The sequence below is a fragment of the Agaricus bisporus genome, assembly GCF_000300575.1.
Source record: "Agaricus bisporus var. bisporus H97 unplaced genomic scaffold AGABI2scaffold_12, whole genome shotgun sequence".
Lineage (NCBI taxonomy): Eukaryota > Fungi > Basidiomycota > Agaricomycetes > Agaricales > Agaricaceae > Agaricus > Agaricus bisporus.
In genome coordinates this window covers 309,395-329,342 of record NW_006267347.1, presented here as the reverse complement: position 1 = coordinate 329,342, position 19,948 = coordinate 309,395, and the positions used below count along the sequence as shown (strand labels likewise).

The window sequence follows — 19,948 nt, the reverse complement described above, 5'->3', positions numbered from 1 at the left end:
GCATTGTACGTATTGTGAAGGGTTTCAAACAACTTCTCCTCATTGTTGCACGACTTTCCCTCACTATCTAGGATTGCCTCCACCACTGGCATCTTCCTCTCTCTGGTCCACGGCATTAAGTCCCATGGTCTCTTCCTATCACTTGCCATACTATGAATCTGTTTGTCAAAGTATTGCCTCCTCGCTATGCGCAGAGTCTTCCTCATCTTGTTACGCATTTCTCTGTTTCTAGGCCCACCATTCTCTCCCATCTCCTGGTACGCCTTCTTACAATCCTCATTCCACCACTTCTTTCCGTGACAACTCGGTTTCCTCTCTTCTGAATACGCATCCCATGCTCTTTCGAATGCAGTAGACACTCTTCCCATAGTTGTTTCCAAATCCTCCGCTGATTCAGATACATTGTCTAACATTCTGCCCAAGTCCCCGCATATCTGTGTCACGTAGTCGTCTTCCTCCTCCGACCACGCTTCTATCTTTCTCTTACATCTCATCTCTGGCTCACTCCCCGAGATCGGTACCTCTATCTGAAGAGGCCGGTGGTCCAACCCCCACCTCTCTCTGTCATCCACCTTTACTTTGTAGTGGAATCCTTCTTGGTTGAACAAGGCCGCTGATGCTGCGACCAAGTCAATGACAGATGCTCGTGAATCGGCATCATCTGGTATCCTCGTTGGTGTTCCTCTATTAACAGGATGCATGTATTGAATTTCCAGGTCTGTGAACAGTTCCTGAAGTCTCATGAAGGGAGAAGAGGGTCTAATTTGATTGACTGCTCCTTCGTCCCATGTACGATCTTGGATGTTGAAGTCTCCTGCGCACAACGATATCCGTGGCAAAGATTCCGTGATCCGTCTAAGTTCATGCACCGCCGCATGTGTTTCCCCATCATTGTAGACATTGAGGATGTTGAATTCGTGGGGTATGCCCCTACGCGGTTGAGGAATGTGCAAAGTGACTAATGATGTGTCACGATGCTTGAGGATGTCTGACCGGAGTTGTGGTTTGAAAACATCCAGTCATCTGTTGATGTATGTAAGCACCCGCCTAGCTGCTCTGGATTCATCTCTGTTGTTGAAAGCTTCCATGAACGGACGCCACGAGCTATGTAAAGGAGGGCTGCACGCCACGTCACCCTCCTTGTTCTTGGTAGATGGTTGCCTCCTCACACCCTTCCACCCCGGTTCTTGGAACATGATGATGTCCACATATCCAGCACATTTATCCAATACGATAGAGGTGGTTTCCCAACTCTTACGTGCATTGAATGATAAAATAGTCAAGTATTGTAACGACCGTGGTGCAGATTGTTTAGGTCTGCTAATAATATTAATTTCTCTTTCTGTTGTACAATTCATTCGGAAGAGGATGGGATTTCAATAATTTGCTCATCATCAAGTTGACAAGCTTGGTGGATAGTTCGGCACCTGTTGTCACGCTTCTCCCTTTCAATAGCCATATCCGTAGCGCGCCTTTGATCATGCCACGAAATACTGTTCTGGTGTCGCTTGTATGTACACTTGGTGGAGTCGGCAGTGTGATTGCCCTTGCAATTGATGCACTTTATCTCGTGCTTGCACTCTCCTGTCCAGTCATCCTTCTTCCTTGCCGCTCCGCAACATGTAGCAAACAAGGTGTGGTTCTTGGTCATGTGGGGTTGACCGCATCGGGCGCACAGTTGATGGCTGAGGCGACACCGGGATGTTCCGTGGTTCCATTTCCAACACTTCTGACACTGTGGAACGAACTCTCTCTGTCTAGCGTATTCTACTTTAATAAGCTTTCCTCGGATATGATATACTTTGTTGACTAAGTCTTTCGTACGCGACCCAGTCTTTGAATCCCAAACATCTACAAACGCGACCGCCATGTCCCTTGATCCTCGAGATCTGACAACAGCTGGCCTTCTGACACATTCCAAGCCACGGAATTGATCTACAAATCCCATAGCTTCAATTACTTGATCACCCGTAAGGATATCCTCCGGTCGTTTGTTGTACTGGCTGGTATAATAATTGAAGCCCTTCAGAATCAAATGGGCAACTGATTGCGGAGCATTGGGAAGGTCGCTGTCCCCTTCAGGGAGCTCTACTTCCAACGCTTTGTATAATGACTCTCTTATCAACATGAACCCCTGTTTAGACGGTACTAAGTTAAGATAAAAGTGAACTACATTTTTAAATAAGCGACCATTTTGGACCCTCATCTGTGATTTGTGGAAAACCAGATACCTGTTCATGGCATTTACGATCTTTCCCATATCTCCGAAACGTTCCGGTTGGACGATATGAGAAAATGCGAACTGAGCGGACTTCCGATTGAGTCCACCCGTGATTCCTTGGGCAGCTTTTTGAGCCGCGAGCGCCTTCTTCGACTTTGGCACAATAACTTCGTTCGAGCTCAGTGGCGTGTTGACCACTGGAGCTACTGCTCTCAAAGCGTCCTGCATTGTCATCTCAGGGCACTGTTCTTTTAATGCTTTTGCCCACTGTATAGTTTCTTCCATGACAATGGCAGCGGGGGCAGTAGGCGCCGCAGACTGTTTAGCAGCCTGGGCATAGGATTTGGGGGCGACACGTGCAGCGAACGCACGCGCGTTGTTCTTCATCTCAGCGCTCCTGGAGAGGGCGTTTGGTTTAGAATGGAGGGGTACGGGGGGAGGACCAGATCGGTTTCCGTGTTCTGCTGTGGTAGATGCCCCCGACTTACCTGGGGCACCTTTACCGCTCTTGGGCGGGTTCGACGGGGCGTTACTCCCGCTAGCGTCTCGACTCCTACCGGCAGCAGGAACTGCACTGGCGGACGGGGCGTTACTCCCGCTAGTGTCTCTGCCCTTAGCTTGCCGGCTGGAACCGGACTCGGGCATACGGGGCGTGACTCCCGCTAGCGTCTCGTTAGTCGCTGTCGGCTTGGTAACCACCGACAGCTTAATTGGCATATATGAGGTGACTGGCTTACCTTGTTTGCCAGTCTTTGAGGGTTGGACCAGCGGTTTGGGAACCGCACTGATCTTGATGGGTGACGCGGCCACCGGCGAGGTGGTGACCGGATGTTGCGGAGTAGGGGGAAGAGGGGAGGCCTTTTTCTTGCCTTTGGCAGAAGCTGTGATCCTTGGTGGTGACACATTGACTTCCATGGGAGTCGGAGCGCTTGTTGGGGTAGGGATGGGGGTCGGCGCAAACTTGATGTTCTTAACCGGCGGGGGAGGGGGAATGTCGACTGGAGTCTGGAAAGTTGCCGCTTCTCTGATGGCTGACGCAATGGACATATGTCCAACATTGACGTCTGCCCACTCCGAGTTGATGATCCTGCTTACAAATAAAGCAAGCTCTCTGGCGATGGTGTCCGGGTTGGTTGCCATCCTAGGTGTGATACGGGCCATGCTGTTGAGGATCCCGTTTAGGTTTTCTCTGAAGCCCAGGATTTGGTCATCAGTGAACGTCCATGGCTCGGACGGAAGGTCAGGCGACGAGCTCCGAATCTCTTCATCTACAATTTCGCCAACTATCTCCTTCGACTTGTTGACATTTTCTTCAAACTGATTTGATGACATGCTGACGCCTGTCATGATATGACTGTCCGAGTCATTTGCTGCTCAGACTTTAAGCGCATAAGCTTTGGCCTCGGTAATTTTCATTACCCGGGGCGTGGTGGGAGTCTTGTCCAAATCTGGCAAGACCTCGTGTGTACGGGGAGGTGTACACGCGTCCTTCAAAGCGGGGTGGTCCAGGAGTGCTGGGGAGGGAGTGGGGATCCCGTACGTCGACTGGGATGCATCAATGGGAGAAGGGAGGGGCGGAGTTGTCCTGGGGGGGTCGAAAACTGATTCCAAATATTAGACTCAGTCTGGCTGGGTACGGCGGCGGCCTTTGCGTCGTCGTTTTCTTCATCGCTGCTCTCTTCAACTTCCTCTTCATCCGAGTCCTCTGCGTACCTTCTCAAAGCAAGTCTCTCTTCCTTGAGTTCCTCAAGCTCCTTCTCACTCTCCTGTGATGTGGGAACGATCTCTAATTCTGCTTGTTCCATGAGCGTCTTCTCTTTAGCTGCAAGTTCTTCGAACCCTGCTTCGATGAAATTTCTTCTCTTCGGTTTGGGCGACCCAAGAGACTTGATAGAAGTCTTAGCAGCACTGAATGCTACTGAGATTCTGGGGCGAGTGCTACACTTGGAAGTAGAACTACGAACTGAGCCCGACGGCGACGACGGGCAGGATGGGCGGGCGGGGCACGGGCGATCGCGGTGATCATCCATACATGAGAAAACTGGAGGGGTCGTGAGTTATCAAGCGTTATCCCTTAGAAACAATATGTATTCCAACTAAAGTGCACATCCACACCAATGTCCCAAAGGGGAAGGTGGTGGTAAGAGACAAAGAAGGAATGGAGTTGACTACCTTCTTGCCTGGAGGCAGTTCCATGAGCTCCCCAGTCCCATTAGCCTCGAGATTGAATATCTCAGTGTTACAAGCCTCAGTCCAGCAATCCGAGTCAGGAGACTTCATAGCTAGTCTATAACTCCGGGGATCAGCACCTGAGACAGCTCCAGCAAACTTGACTTCACAGAACTCAGAGTCAGCTAGCAGAGCAGCTTCATCATCTGAGTCAGAATCATTGCCAGCTATGTCTGGTTGTTTGAGCTTCCACCATTGACCAGGAGGCTTCCGAACTCGCCCAGTACGTCTAGGAACGTGAGGGGGCTCAAGAGGCGCTCCGGCAGTAGGAGTGACGGGAAGTGGTGCATGGATTTGTGGAGGAGTGACTGGAGGAATAAAGGGAGGAATTACTGGAGGAATCAGCGGGAGAGGTGGTAAAGGTAGAACTGGCTTCTCTTCAGGAGGAACTGAAGTGGACGGAGTGGGAGTCTTAGGACGAGCAGGAGGGAAGTGATTATCACCCCCTTCATCCTGTAGAGGTGGCAGTCCCGAGTGTGATGATGTATCATTAGGAGTTTGTAGTGGCTCTGGTAGGCAAGCAAATGATGGAACAGCATCGAGTTGGGCTTTAGAAGTGCCCAGAAAGTATCTCTCGTCAAAGTCAGCTCTCTCGGAGATCACGGTTTGCTTTGTGACTGGGTTGTAGAACTTCCAGCCTTTGTAGCCAGCCGGATAGCCTACAAAGACACACTTCTCGTAGTGAGGCTGGAGAGAATTGCGCTTATCTCATTGTACATGGACATATGAAGTGCACCCCCATACCCGGAGATGTGAGACATCAGGTTTTCGCTTATAGAAAGCTTGGAAGGGAGTAGTGCCCGAAAGCGAAGCAGTAGGAAGCATATTCCAGACATGGACCATAGACGAGATACATTCACCCCAGAATGAAGTAGGTAGCCGAGATTCTGAGAGCATAGCAGTGATCCTCTCTCCCATAGTCCTATTAGCACGTTCAGCAAGACCATTCTGTTGAGGCCGGTTCCGAGTCGAGTGACGTCTCTCGATGCCAGCAAGCTCAGTAAAGCTTATGAAGGCCTTAGACATATACTCGCCACCCTTATCATCCTGTAGAGCCCGCAGTTTGACTCCGAGTTGAGTCTCGGCCCAGGATTTGTAGACTTTGACGGCTTCAAATGCCTCCGACTTAGTTTTGAGCAGATATACAGCCCGGAAACGCGTCGCATTGTCAATAAAGGTGATCCAGTACTTGTAGCCTGAGTGTGAAGCGACTGGGAGTGGTCCGTGAAGATCTGAATGCACCAGCTCGAGAGGGGAGCGATTGTGATTCAAGGAGGAGGGAAAAGGGAGAGAATGCATCTTGCCAGCTAGACACGGCTCACAGATAGAGTCAGGGGACGAGTTAGACTCGAGTTTGAGCCCGGAAACTAGATCCTTACTGATCATAGACTTCACATCAGCTTAGTTGTGATGAATGAAGCAGCGGTGCCATAGTGAGAGGTCAACCGGGAGGGTAGAGACAGAGAAAGCAGTCTCAGAAGTCACAGTTGAGCCATCGAGCTCAGCAGAGTTGTTGGAATGGATAGTGGCCGTGAAAAGCGAAATCCCTTGGTATTTGAAGTCAATAGAATGAGCAGAGATGGTGATATTGAAGCCCTTGTGTCGGGCAAGGTAGAGACATGATAAGAGATTACTCCTGAGGTCAGGAACATGAAGGACTCTTGTAAACTCGACCGCTCTAGTCTCTTTTCCATTCACCACCGGTTGAAAGACAACAGACCCTACACCAGCTGAATAGACAGTAGAGTTGTCAGCAAGGCGGATAGGGATGCGATGAGGGGAGTAGGATTTGAACCAATGGCGGTGAGGAGTCATGTGGGATGTAGCACCAGTATCAGCCAGCCAGAAAAAGTCAGCATCAAGCTGTAGTGGCGAGGATGGTGAGGAAGATGATGAGGGAGAGGATGAGGGAGAGGAATAAGCACCAAGAGCGGATGCTCTCAGTGGAATATCAGAGCCAGGAGAGCCAGAACCAGTAGAAACATCCCCAGGAGGAGTGGGTGGTGTCTTGACAGCTGGAAGAGCTGCACCTATCCCACTCAGATGGCCAAGTGGCCCTTTGACATTACTTTTAGATGTTCCAGGCAGTCTGGAGCGCTCCTGAGCGCGTTTTCTCGCGTTCTTTCGCTTCCTGCACCTCCTAGGCATGTGCCCTACCCTCCCACAAAAGGAACAAGCGATTGACACGTTCTTAGGGCTGGAAATCGGTCCCAGATAGTGTGGAGAGGGTGTATGGCTGCCAGAGGGAGTTGTGGTCGATGTAGAGGCTCTCAGATGTGTCGAAGACGCGCCAAAACGCGTTGAAGTGGTGTCCCAGGCATAGGAAGCGTGTGTGCGCGATTGCGAGGTCATAGACGTCGATTTGAGTGCAGGGGAAGGGATAGAAGTTGAGATATAGAGGGGAAAATGGTAGAAGGTGGCAAAAAACGTGTTTTGAAGGCTGTTAGAAGCTGGGGCCCATAACCAGTTAAATGTAGAACGATAGCGGTTGCAGTGGTAATCCTAACGAGCCTAGAAGCGAGTCAAACGGATAGGAACTGACTGAGCAATCCCAAGGACAAACTGTGGATACACTGTAAGAAGCTGTATTGTGTTCTAATAACTTGTACTCACCTGTGGATACACTGTAAGAAGCTAAGGCCTCTGAAGCGTCCACAGGGGAGTTCAACCATACATAACTAAGCTATCATGTGACTACAACACCCGGATATCTCTAAGTCCATCAACAACCAAGTGTAGACTGCTTGCTCACACTCTAACAGTACCCCGCCCGCCCATCCCGCCCGTCGTCTCTGACAGGCTCAGTTCGAAGCTTTGCTTCCAAACGCAGTACCCGCTCCATGTTTGCTGGAGCATACAGTGCTGCTAAGACTTCTATCAAGTCTCTTGGGTCGCCCAAACCGAAGAGGAAGAACTTCATTATAGCCGGGTTCAAAGAAATTGCCCGAAAAGAGAAGATGCTCATGGAACGAGCAGATGAAGAGATCGTTCCCACGTCGCAGGAATATGAGAAGGAACTTGACGAGATGAGAGAGGAGATTGTGAGGGCCAGAAGGAATGCAGATGACTCGGATGAAGAGGAAGTTGAAGAGAGTAGCAATGAAGAAAATGACGACGCAAAGGCTGCCGACGTACCCAGCCAGACTGATTCTAACCTTTGGAATCAGTTCTCAACTCTCCCAGCGGAACTCATGACGACTCCGCCCCTCCCATCCCCCCTCAATGCGTCCCAGTCAACGTACGGGTTCCCCACTCCCTCTCCAGCACTCCTGGACCACCCTGCGTTGAAGGACACGCGTACACCTCCCCGTACACACGAGGTCTTGCCAGATTTGGACAAGACTCCCACCACGCCTCGGGTAATGAAAATTACCGAAGCCGAAGCCTACGCGCTCAAAGTCCGAGTGGCTAACGACACGGACAGCCACGTCATGACAGGCGTCAGTATGTCATCAAACCATTTCGAAGAGAATGTCAACAAGTCGAAGGAGATAGTTGGCGAAATTGTAGATGAAGAGATTCGGAGCTCATCACCCGACCTTCCGCCCGAGCCATGGACCTTCACTGAAGACCAAATCCTGGGCTTCAGAGAAAACCTAAACGGGATCCTCAACAGCATGGCCCGTGTCACACCTAGGATGGCGACAAACCCGGACGTCATCGCCAAGGAACTCGCTTTATTTGTAAGCAGGATTATCAACTCGGAGTGGGCAGACGTCAATGTAGGACATATGTCTATTGCGTCAGCCATCCGAGAAGCGGCTACATATCAAACTCCAGTTGATATTCCCCCTCCCCCGCCGGTGAAGAACGTCAAGTTTGCACCGACCCCCATCCCTACCCCAACAAACGCTCCGACTCATATGGAAGTCGATGCGTCACCACCAAGGATTCCGGCCGCCACTAAAGGCAAGGAAAAGGCCTCCCCTCTTCCCCCTACTACACAACATCTGGTCACCACCTCGCCGGTGATCGCGTCACCCATCAAGATCAGTACAGTTCCCAAACCGTTTGTTCAACCCTCAAAAACTGGCCAACAAGGTAAGCCAGTTTCCTCATATATGCCAATTAAGCTGTCGGTGGTTACCAAGAAGAATAACGCGCGTGCGTTCGCAGCATGTGTCGCCCCCAAATCCTATGCCCAGGCTGCTAAACAGTCTGCGGCGCCTACCGCCCCCGCTCCCATTGTCATGGAAGAAACTATACAGTGGGCAAAAGCATTGAAAGAACAGTGTCCTGAGATGACGATGCAGGACGCCTTGAAAGCAGTAGCCCCGGTGGTCAACACGCCACCGAGCTCGAACGAAGTCATCGTGCCAAAGTCAAAGAAGGCGCTCGCGGCTCAAAAAGCCGCCCAAGGAATCACTGGTGGACTCAATCGGAAGTCCGCTCAGTTCGCATTTTCTCATATCGTCCAACCGGAACGTTTCGGAGATATGGGAAAGATCGTAAATGCCATGAACAGGTATCTGGTTTTCCACAAATCACAGATGAGGGTCCAAAATGGTCGCTTATTTAAAAATGTAGTTCACTTTTATCTTAACTTAGTACCGTCTAAACAGGGGTTCATGTTGATAAGAGAGTCATTATACAAAGCGTTGGAAGTAGAGCTCCCTGAAGGGGACAGCGACCTTCCCAATGCTCCGCAATCAGTTGCCCATTTGATTCTGAAGGGCTTCAATTATTATACCAGCCAGTACAACAAACGACCGGAGGATATCCTTACGGGTGATCAAGTAATTGAAGCTATGGGATTTGTAGATCAATTCCGTGGCTTGGAATGTGTCAGAAGGCCAGCTGTTGTCAGATCTCGAGGATCAAGGGACATGGCGGTCGCGTTTGTAGATGTTTGGGATTCAAAGACTGGGTCGCGTACGAAAGACTTAGTCAACAAAGTATATCATATCCGAGGAAAGCTTATTAAAGTAGAATACGCTAGACAGAGAGAGTTCGTTCCACAGTGTCAGAAGTGTTGGAAATGGAACCACGGAACATCCCGGTGTCGCCTCAGCCATCAACTGTGCGCCCGATGCGGTCAACCCCACATGACCAAGAACCACACCTTGTTTGCTACATGTTGCGGAGCGGCAAGGAAGAAGGATGACTGGACAGGAGAGTGCAAGCACGAGATAAAGTGCATCAATTGCAAGGGCAATCACACTGCCGACTCCACCAAGTGTACATACAAGCGACACCAGAACAGTATTTCGTGGCATGATCAAAGGCGCGCTACGGATATGGCTATTGAAAGGGAGAAGCGTGACAACAGGTGCCGAACTATCCACCAAGCTTGTCAACTTGATGATGAGCAAATTATTGAAATCCCATCCTCTTCCGAATGAATTGTACAACAGAAAGAGAAATTAATATTATTAGCAGACCTAAACAATCTGCACCACGGTCGTTACAATACTTGACTATTTTATCATTCAATGCACGTAAGAGTTGGGAAACCACCTCTATCGTATTGGATAAATGTGCTGGATATGTGGACATCATCATGTTCCAAGAACCGGGGTGGAAGGGTGTGAGGAGGCAACCATCTACCAAGAACAAGGAGGGTGACGTGGCGTGCAGCCCTCCTTTACATAGCTCGTGGCGTCCGTTCACGGAAGCTTTCGACAACAGAGATGAATCCAGAGCAGCTAGGCGGGTGCTTACATACATCAACAGACGACTGGATGTTTTCAAACCACAACTCCGGTCAGACATCCTCAAGCATCGTGATGCATCATTAGTCACTCTGCACATTCCTCAACCACGAAGGGGCATACCCCACGAGTTCAACATCCTCAATGTCTACAATGATGGGGAAACACATGCGGCGGTGCATGAACTTAGATGGATCACAGAATCTTTGCCACAAATATCGTTGTGTGCAGGAGACTTCAACATCCAAGATCGTACATGGGATGAAGGAGCGGTCAACCAAATCAGACCCTCTTCTCCCTTCATGCGGCTTCAGGAACTGTTCACAGACTTGGAGATTCAATATGTGCACCCTGTTAACAGAGGGACACCAACGAGGATACCAGACAATGCCGAGTCGCGAGCATCTGTCATTGACCTGGTCGCAGCATCAGCGGCCTTGATCAACCAAGAAAGATTCCACTACAAAGTGAAGGTGGATGACAGAGAAAGGTGGGGGTCGGATCACCGGCCTCTTCAGATAGAAGTGCCAATCTCGGGAAGTGAGCTAGAGATGAGGTGTAAGAGGAAGATTGAAGTGTGGTCGGAGGAGGAAGATGATTACGTGACACAGATATGCAGAGATATAGGCAGAATGTTAGATAATGTGTCTGAATCAGCGGAGGATTTAGAAACAACTATGGGAAGAGTGTCTACTGCGTTTGAAAGAGCATGTGTTATGAATTTACCAACCTATAGGAGGGACGTCATCATGCTTACTCATTTCCATATCCCTGGATATACTCTTCTCCAACTACGCTTCTCCCATCATTCATTCCCATGTCACTTTCTCTTTGACGTTACCTTGTTTGTCTTTCCCTTCTCATGATCATTCTTATTGTTTCCTTGATTGATCTTTCATGTTACCTGTTATTTCTTTTCCTTCTCATGATCAATCTTCTATTCTTATGATTGATCATCCTCCTTCCTAGTTTATACTTTCCTTCTCACTGATTACTCATCTACCTCGGTCATGGTTACTCAGCCCGTTCTATAGTTAGTTACCTCGGGTAGATAGTCTTAGTATAAGTAAGCGTAGATACTCTCTGTATTTCCCTACGCTTTACCAACTTGCTTCTTCCCCTTACTCGCCCTCAAGTCTTTGCCTTCGCTGCAACCTGAGCATTTGCTTTAAGGTCATAACAGCATGGGAGGCGTATTCAGAAGAGAGGAAACCGAGCCGTCATCGCTTCTTGAACCTGTACCACTAGTCATCAGCAAAATGTCATTTTTCTTAATTCTACTTGGAATTACTTAATGACAGGCTAAGACTATAAAGAAGTTTCAGGAGTCCAAGAACACCCTTGTTACTTAAATGGTTCTTAGAAATATAGCTCAAAGATAAGAATAAGAAAACAAAGAACTATAAAAAATTAAAAGTAGCTGACCTTGTCAACAACTAAATTCATGTTTATCTCAAGGGAAAAAAAGGAGAAAACCAAGGATCAAAGGATGTTTAAAAGAACTAGAATCTTTCAACAGAAGCTTAAAGTTAAATCATCAACTTTTTCGAGTGTAGACAATTTTATGTTCACTATAAAATATGTTTAGAGAGACATTACATTATATGCTCTGTTCTACTGCCTGTAAAATTCCGGAAAAATCACGACAAATCTTAGAATATTAAAAAAACATAAGTTTATATATAAGCTTTTGTCGAAAACATACCCGTTATGGAGATATCAAGATTCCATCATGGGAGGGGGGGGGGTCATTGTCAACTGCAGATTGACTCATCGTAGAGCCTGCTCTACTAACCGGAAAATTCTGGAAACATCACGACAAATCATAAAATATTAAAAGAACATAAGTTTATATGTATGTTTTAGTCGGAAAACATACCAGTTTTAGAGATATAGAAAAACATGACAAGAATGTCATGTTTTATACTGGTTCCTGCGCCGATTTTCATGTTTTAAGAGTGCAAATATATGTATTCAAGGTCCAGGAATTCGGATCTGGTTTTAGATTTATTATCTGATCAATATTTGAGAAGCTATAGCGCAGTCTTGTGTTTATCATATGTTAAATGTGCCATATCTCATTAGAATCTCATCCAACAAAGAATCTAATTAGATATTCAAACTCCCCGACCTTGAAAATATCGGAATACACTTTTAGATCATTAAATTCCATGCAGGAATGACCCGAAAATATCTCCTACCTATCATTTGAGGAACTTTGACTCGAAAATCCCAAGTCCAGTGGTCATGTGATGTCATGTGACATGTTGAACTTCTGTTTCGAGTATGACCGTTGATCCTTCCTCATCACCACCATCATTCTTCCCCTCCTCATCCTCCCCCTCCCCCTTTCTTGCTCTCCAGGCCTGTAATATGGTAAGTAACTTCCCTTCCCTTCCCTAGCTCTCTCCCAGCTAATTCTAAGCTAGTTTAGGACGCTTTTTTGCCTATTTTGGACGCTATTTTGGGGGATTTTTGGAGGCTTATTTAGGGGGATACTTGGGGAGATATTTGAGGGGATACTTGGGGGATATTTGAGGGGATATTTGGAAGGATTTTGGGGATTCTTTGGTTACTGGTGAGTGCTCTCTATCTCTGTAAGTTTTCATACTCATTTGTTACTTGTAGACTATTCATTTTCTCATCATTACTCCCTCATCATCACTCCCTCATCTTCCCATCTCATCCTTTTGTATAGTTTGTATCCAATGTATTGTATTTACTATGCTAATATAATCACTTTGTTGACTTATTCACTTTTAAGCTTCTTATTATTGTCTTAGTTGACCTTGAGTGTCTTAATTATGTACTTGAGTGACTTGAATATGACTTTTTACTAATCTATCTTTCTGTCAATATTTTTATATCTATGAGAAAGACATCAACTAAGTACAGTTTAAGTGACTTTTAAGTCATTTCCAAGAACCTTAAGATACACAGGCCTAAGTATCATTAAGAAGATTCAGAAAGGTATCCGTTCTTAATTGTTTCTTAATGACCAATTAAGAACAATTAAGAAAAAATCTTTTTTGCTGATGCACCCTCCTCCGAATATGCACATCAACACCAAACATCTTTAAAAAACTGGAAAGAAACTGAATACCCACTGTCTTACGGTGGCGACCATGCCCCCACTTTGGCCTTGCTTGTTACTGCATTGGTTCCCAATCCAAATGAGACAAGGGCATCCGAGATAATAGCGGCAACAAAGTTGACTTACGAAGAGCTCGCCGCTCACATCATCAAGGCTGCAGAGCCAAGTTTGAGGACAGTGGCAGCACCATTATGGAAACATGGCAGTTTCCTTACTGCATTGAGGGTTGCGATCCCAGAGTGTAGTCGGATCCTTAATGCTCCTGATGGTGACGATGCAGGTAGTATCATCACAGGCCTCCTTACACAACCTCTACACAACCTCTATATTTTCATAATACATGTGTATTATGAAAATATTATGTAAACATTACCGTAAATGTAATTTACATAGTACACATATATTATGTAAAACATATGTAAAAAAATAATTGAATACAGTGACGGACAAAACCGTTGCAATGTTTTTAACACCTTCAAAGATACTATTATAGCATGTGACAAACTGACCGTGACATCACATAATTAACATCATTCGAAAGCTATGCTTCTTGGCTTTAATTCAATAGTAATACCATTATGTAATTTCAAATATTCGTCGAAATACTGGCAATTTACTAACAAAGATGCATTGCAACAGTTTTGTCCCTCTCATTCACCAAGTATAAAGTCACCTGACTCCGTTGACTGACTTGAAAAATCAGCACAGCCACATTCAACAAAGATGAAAAGTCAGCACAGCCACACTTTGAGTATATATACAGAGCATCTTTGGCATGATTCTTTACAATGAAGCCCCTCACTCCAAGTCAGCGCTCTCATATCCTTTATTTGCTTGATTCAGGAGCATCAGCTCATGAAATTTCTACTTCTACCAGCATACATCATTCCACTATATCCAGAATTAGATCCAAGCACCGTCCCAACCTTGCTATATCCTCAGGTGGTCGTCCTAGACTGCTTACATCTTCTGATACCCGCTACGCTGTTCGCTTAATCACCTCTCAAAAGGCTGACAACGCTTCTCAAGTCAAGAGACTACTTGCCAACAGCTTGCCCCACTCAACTTCTACAAAGACCATACATAGAACTCTTTCCCGCGCTGGTATGAAGGCTGTAGTAAAGGTTAAACGTCCTTTGCTCAAGGCCAAACACCGCAAGGATCGCTTGGACTGGGCTTTAGCTTGTCAAAACTGGACTATAGAAGACTGGAAAAGGATAGTATGGTCTGATGAAACAAAGATTAATCGTTTGGGGTCAGATGGAAGAAAATGGGTGTGGAAAAGGGATGGAGAAGGCTTGAGTGATAGACTGGTGTCTGGGACTTTGAAGTTTGGAGGAGGTTCTTTGATGATGTGGGGTTGTATGTTTTGGGAGGGATGTGGCTATGCATGCCAAATTAAAGGTAAAATGGATGCTGATCTATATGTTAGCATTTTGGAGGACATCTGGAGGATAGTGTAGAGTATTATGGGAAAGAAAGGGAGGATTTCATATTTCAGCAGGACAATGACCCCAAGCACAAGTCTAAAAAGGCCCAAAACTGGTTCAAAGAGAACAACATTGATTTGCTGCCATAGCCAGCACAGTCTCCAGATCTCAATCCAATTGGACATCTCTGGGACCACCTCAAAATCAAGCTTGAAGAGTATGAAGAAGCACCTAGGGGAATTGGAGAACTTTGGACAAGAGTGGATAAGGAGTGGAATGATATAAAGCCTGAGGTGTGTCAGAATTTGATAGAGAGTATGCCTAGAAGGGTAGAAGCTGTAATCAAGGCAAAGGGAGGCTATACTAAGTACTAAACATAGAGATTTGTACTTGGTGAATGAGAGGGACAAAACTGTTGCAATGCATCTTTGTTAGTAAATTGCCAGTATTTCGACGAATATTTGGAATTACATAATGGTATTACTATTGAATTAAAGCCAAGAAGCATGGCTTTCGAATGATGTTAATTACGTGATGTCACGGTCAGTTTGTCACATGCTATAATAGTATCTTTTAAGGTGTTAAAAACATTGCAACAGTTTTGTCCGTCACTGTAATGTTCATTTTAAGAATATTGTTTGCATAAGGTTTAGATATGTTTTAGATAATATACATGTACTATGCAAATCAAAATTATGGTAATGTTTGCATAATGTTTGCATAATACATGTGAATTATTGAAATATAGGGGAATAGTACACATGTATTATGCAAACATTATGCAAACATTACCGTAAATATAATTTACATAATAAATATGTACTATGTAAATGATATGTAATTTTAAGGCTTTTATTTGCATAAAGTTTGGATATGTTTTACATATTGCATATGTACTATGTAAATTATATTTACAGTAATGTTTGCATAATGTTTACATAAAACATATGTATTACTCAAATATAGAGGTTGTGCTTGGTGCTGGACTCCGAGCAATGAAGGTTCGTTTCGTTCCTTGGCATTGCCCTGGTGAAAATTCTAGGAGCAATCCTACAATGGTTTCTCATCGTCATTGGATGATCATTGATGCCAGGATGCCCGACAGAGCCACTCAGCTCCCTCATGCACTCCTCTTGCAGACCAGGCCCCAACAAGTTGCAATGGAAACAATAATATATGACACCTCATCTGAGTGGAACGTCCCAGAGAAGCTGATCCATCTTCACCTCTATTTGGACAAGACAATGTTTCCTATCCAGTGTCACAAGGCCTGGGCAAGCCTAACATCTGCACATACTTACAACCTTTATATTTGAATAGTACACATGTATTATGCAAACTTTATGCAAACATTACTGTAAATATTATTTTAATAATACATGTGTACTATTCAAAACATATGTAAATTAAAAATGCAATAAAGCTCAATTCAAGACTTTTGTTCGCATAAAGTTTACATATGTAAAACATATTACATAAGTACTATGTAAATTAAATTTATGGTAACATTTGCATAATGTTTACATAATACATGTGTATTATTTAAATATAGAGGTTGTGACTGGGTATGTGGAGGAGACATATGATTGGGCTGCGGAGGCGTATTCTCGCAGTAATTGGCGCCACCACTTGGCTCTCATATCATCGATCCTATTTACACTGCTGCTCCCTCGCATCAGCCTTGACGGTCCAACGAGGGATTCGGCCCCAAGAGAGCAAACTGCAGAAGACACAACACAGAAAATTTGTTCATGGCCATGGGTGGTCGGAAATCCGAACAAGAAGGGGATGAAATTGCGCCTGCAGTTCATAACTATGTTGACGACGCTCATTATGGCAATATTGGACCCATCTTCCCCTCTAATGATTTGGCACACCACAGAGGGTGGTTTTGGAGGTAAATGGTCAGACAAACATGGTATGGAATCCGTATCTGTATTTATGTCTTGCTTCAGTATGGGTGCTAATATCACAGTCCTAAGTTCCAAGTATATCCATTTGACAACGCTCATTCAAATAGGCATCGTGAAAGCAAAAACGGCTGGCTCATTGCTCTCCAAGCCCATGTTGGGATCAACCTGTGAAGTTATTCCTCAGTATGAGTTGAAAGCCCTCTATGACCAGGTCATGGGTCATCTGAGGCAACCTTGATGGGGAGTTTATCTCACAATGCTAGAGATTTATGGCCAGGTGGAAGCCGACTCTGCTGTGGCAGGGGGACACAGCGAGAAGCCTTCCAGTCACCCAACTCTTTGACTGAATATCAGTCGCGTCCTCTGTTGTGTACAATGATATAACCCCCGTAATAATAAATATATTTCTGATTTTTGACTGGAGCTATCCCTGTGTGAAGGAAGTCTCTGTTGTCTGCGCATGGATGATGCGGTCCTTTGCACTGATATAGACAATTCCACCTACCATGAGTATTCAGCGAGAAATTCTATATTAGTGTGAAGGACAGCATCATATAAATAAGTATACTAAATGCACTTCTTCACTAGCCAATGACAAAATTATGTTCACCAAGACATTGATTTCATTGCATTTGCTACAGCCAACCAACAATAAATACTGGAGTTCTCTTTGGGATACTGCTGTAGCAAACTTGCATCAAGGTTTGAAACAAATATTGGAGCAAACTGAAGACATCCAATTTGAACCTTTGTTGTCATGCCCTGATCATGAGATGTTTTTTTTTTGACATTTCTTAATCAAAAACAAGCAGAATTGGGCCCATGCTATGACTATTGATTATATATTTCATGATTTAATGCCAGATAAATGTGGCACAATGGATTTCTATAATGAAATGTTGGATGGAAGACTTGTAGAAGTCGAGTTTCAACTTCTTCATCATGTTCAAGCAAGCGATTTTCATATTTGCCATTTTTTTATGAGACAATTAAATGTGCTCTCTCCTTTACTTTAATTAATCTATAGAAATTTTTTCTTTCCTCAATTATATAGTAATCATTTTAGTATTGCTGCTACAAAGTTTTTGAACCAGAAACCTAACTAAAGTACAGAATTTGTCATTTTTCTTCTATTCCATAATAACTCTTCCAATACTACAACTTTTTTGCACCATAACTTTTTTTTTCTTTCAACCTTGATGATTGTCTCAACTTTTCTACAACTGCATCATTTTTGTGATTGCTATGGTTGTCTTTATCTCCAAGTTTGTCTTCTACTCCCATAGATTTGTATTTTTTCAAGGCAGCAATAAGTCTAGGAATGTATATGGATGTTACAAAAGACTCTGTTGGTGAAATTCCTTTTTTACATTTCCAGAATTGAAAAAGAAACAAACTTGTTCCATGCCAATCTTTTAGCTTCTATGCAATGATAGTGTTTGCAGCAACTTGTATCTGAATACCATATTCCATGAGGTAAAAATGACCCCCAGCATCAACAGATGCTACAGACAGATCACATGTCCTAATTGTAACTGCCCATTGATGAGGCTGCAACTTGTTATGATCATGTCTACAAAATAAATAAATTCCAAATCATCAAGAGAATTATCCAATAATAGGTGCCAACTCAGCATTGCAAAACCTAAAGAACATATCTTCAATTGTAATTGTGAATTCTCCATGACTATATTCCTTGAAGCTCATTGTCTGATTTCCATCCATTCTCATCCTTTCACCAACCTTCTTCATAAAAATTTTGAAATCAAAAGCAATTTTGTTTAGTAAAAGAACCTTCACCATTTGCCAAAATTCTGTGAAGCATGAGCTAGCAGCATAATCGACAAGTGTGTGAGTGTCAACCTGAGTACTCTTCAACACTACATTCTTTACCTAATTGAGCTGAGGTGCCTTTCAAGACCCGGCTGACAGGCCCATCTGAGAAAGATGCCCAGGGTCTTCTTTCTGCAACTGAAATAAATAAAACTTGCTTTTCAAATAATGAGAAACACACTCTTATATTCCACCGTGTATTTGTAACTTGCTGTATAGTGAAATCCATAAAATGCAGTAATTGGCTGTGCTTTGTAGCGCTATGGATAATGTTATGAACCGTGACATCTACGGTTACATTTCTCATGGTAATTACTTCATTTGTAATTACAATTATGTTTACCTTTTACTGTACTTATATTTCTCTTCTCTGATTGTGATTGTTTTGTATCTCTTATTGATCCGCTTTAATGATCCGGACTACTTTACATATTTAGCTTTCTATAATTAATGATCGTTTGTTCCGAAGAAGTTCTTCTTTCTATTTTAGTATTACGAAAACTTCTTTATTGTTCCCGAGCCGTTCCCAAGTCGAGTCTCATTACTTAAATAAGTTGATCTTAATTATATATATAGACTACTTGTAAAGTATATAAGTCGCTCAACTTCACCATGTAGAAACAATGTTTCTACTTGGTTAGGTGGAGACTTGAATACAAAGTCTTAGTCTAACTATACACTTGAACTGTCAGACTTAATTGCTAAGCTCTATAAACCACTCTCAAGCTCTTAGTACTATAACGGCGCATTTGAGTTACTCTTCTCGATTCATCGAGGAGGTCTCCTTTGTTACGCTTTAGAACTCTGAGTATTTCTATCGACGTAACGCCCCAGCTTAGGACCGGGCCGGGGTCACTATAACAGATAACGAATAACACCAACTCACCATCGCAAAAAAATTGCCCACTTTCACTTTCTTCCTTTGACATCTTTCTGCAAAGATTTGCAAGGTAAATGAGGGTTGGGAAGTTTACAGTCATAAATGAAAGACTTGTTCCTTGACCAAATAACATCAGTTTCACAAATGAATTTTTTGCGAAGTGGATACGGCCGGTTAAATTGCTCCACCTTAAACACAGGAAGATTGTGCAAAAAAATATCCTTCTTGACCAAGTTTGCAGACAACATTCCCTCTTTTGCTAAGTGACTTTTTCCTGCTGATATTGTATTTTGAAGATTGTATTAATCAAATAATGAATCACAGAATTCTGGCCACAGCTTCAAAAGATTTTTTTGACAATGAGCCCAAGATGTGAATTTGTTAAACAGATGAAAAGAATGCTGTGATGTTATACTGTAACAGGCAATCCTAGTTCATTGTTAGGTGTGAACAAATGCTCGGCAGCAACATATTGACCTTGAAGAGTCATGTAGCTAGCTAGAACCTGGCAGAATGCTTCATTTTCTTCCAACACTTTATACAAGATTTCTCAGTTGGACTGTTTCATTTGCCGAATTTTGTGAACTATTTTACACTACCTCTTCATTTGAGCTCCCAACTTGCAGTTTCCATCAGCATGGTGCAACCCTATTGCATCTTTTGCCATGAATGGCAGGCAGATTCAGATCTAACAAAA

General features: G+C 44.3%; 4 protein-coding genes across 4 annotated transcripts; 3 read left to right on the top strand and 1 right to left on the bottom strand.

The window, feature by feature from the left end:
* Window positions 1-1,483: 1,483 nt before the first annotated feature.
* Window positions 1,484-1,897, bottom strand: AGABI2DRAFT_45128 (hypothetical protein; the record flags this gene model as incomplete). The annotated part of the gene is made up of 1 exon (XM_006456021.1): window positions 1,484-1,897. A coding segment is annotated over one exon (414 nt), but the record flags the coding sequence as incomplete, so codon positions are not given.
* A 7,352-nt stretch (window positions 1,898-9,249) lies between these two features.
* AGABI2DRAFT_45126 (hypothetical protein) lies at window positions 9,250-9,663 on the top strand (the record flags this gene model as incomplete). The annotated part of the gene is made up of 1 exon (XM_006456020.1): window positions 9,250-9,663. A coding segment is annotated over one exon (414 nt), but the record flags the coding sequence as incomplete, so codon positions are not given.
* Window positions 9,664-9,950: 287 nt separating this feature from the next.
* On the top strand, window positions 9,951-10,967 carry AGABI2DRAFT_121985 (hypothetical protein; the record flags this gene model as incomplete). The annotated part of the gene is made up of 1 exon (XM_006456019.1): window positions 9,951-10,967. The coding sequence occupies one exon, from the start codon at window positions 9,951-9,953 to the stop codon at window positions 10,965-10,967; it is 1,017 nt and encodes a 338-aa protein (XP_006456082.1).
* Window positions 10,968-16,376: 5,409 nt separating this feature from the next.
* Window positions 16,377-16,776, top strand: AGABI2DRAFT_121983 (hypothetical protein; the record flags this gene model as incomplete). Its single annotated transcript, XM_006456018.1, has 2 exons — window positions 16,377-16,522; window positions 16,581-16,776. The coding sequence occupies 2 exons, from the start codon at window positions 16,377-16,379 to the stop codon at window positions 16,774-16,776; spliced, it is 342 nt and encodes a 113-aa protein (XP_006456081.1).
* Between the last annotated feature and the right edge of the window lie 3,172 nt (window positions 16,777-19,948).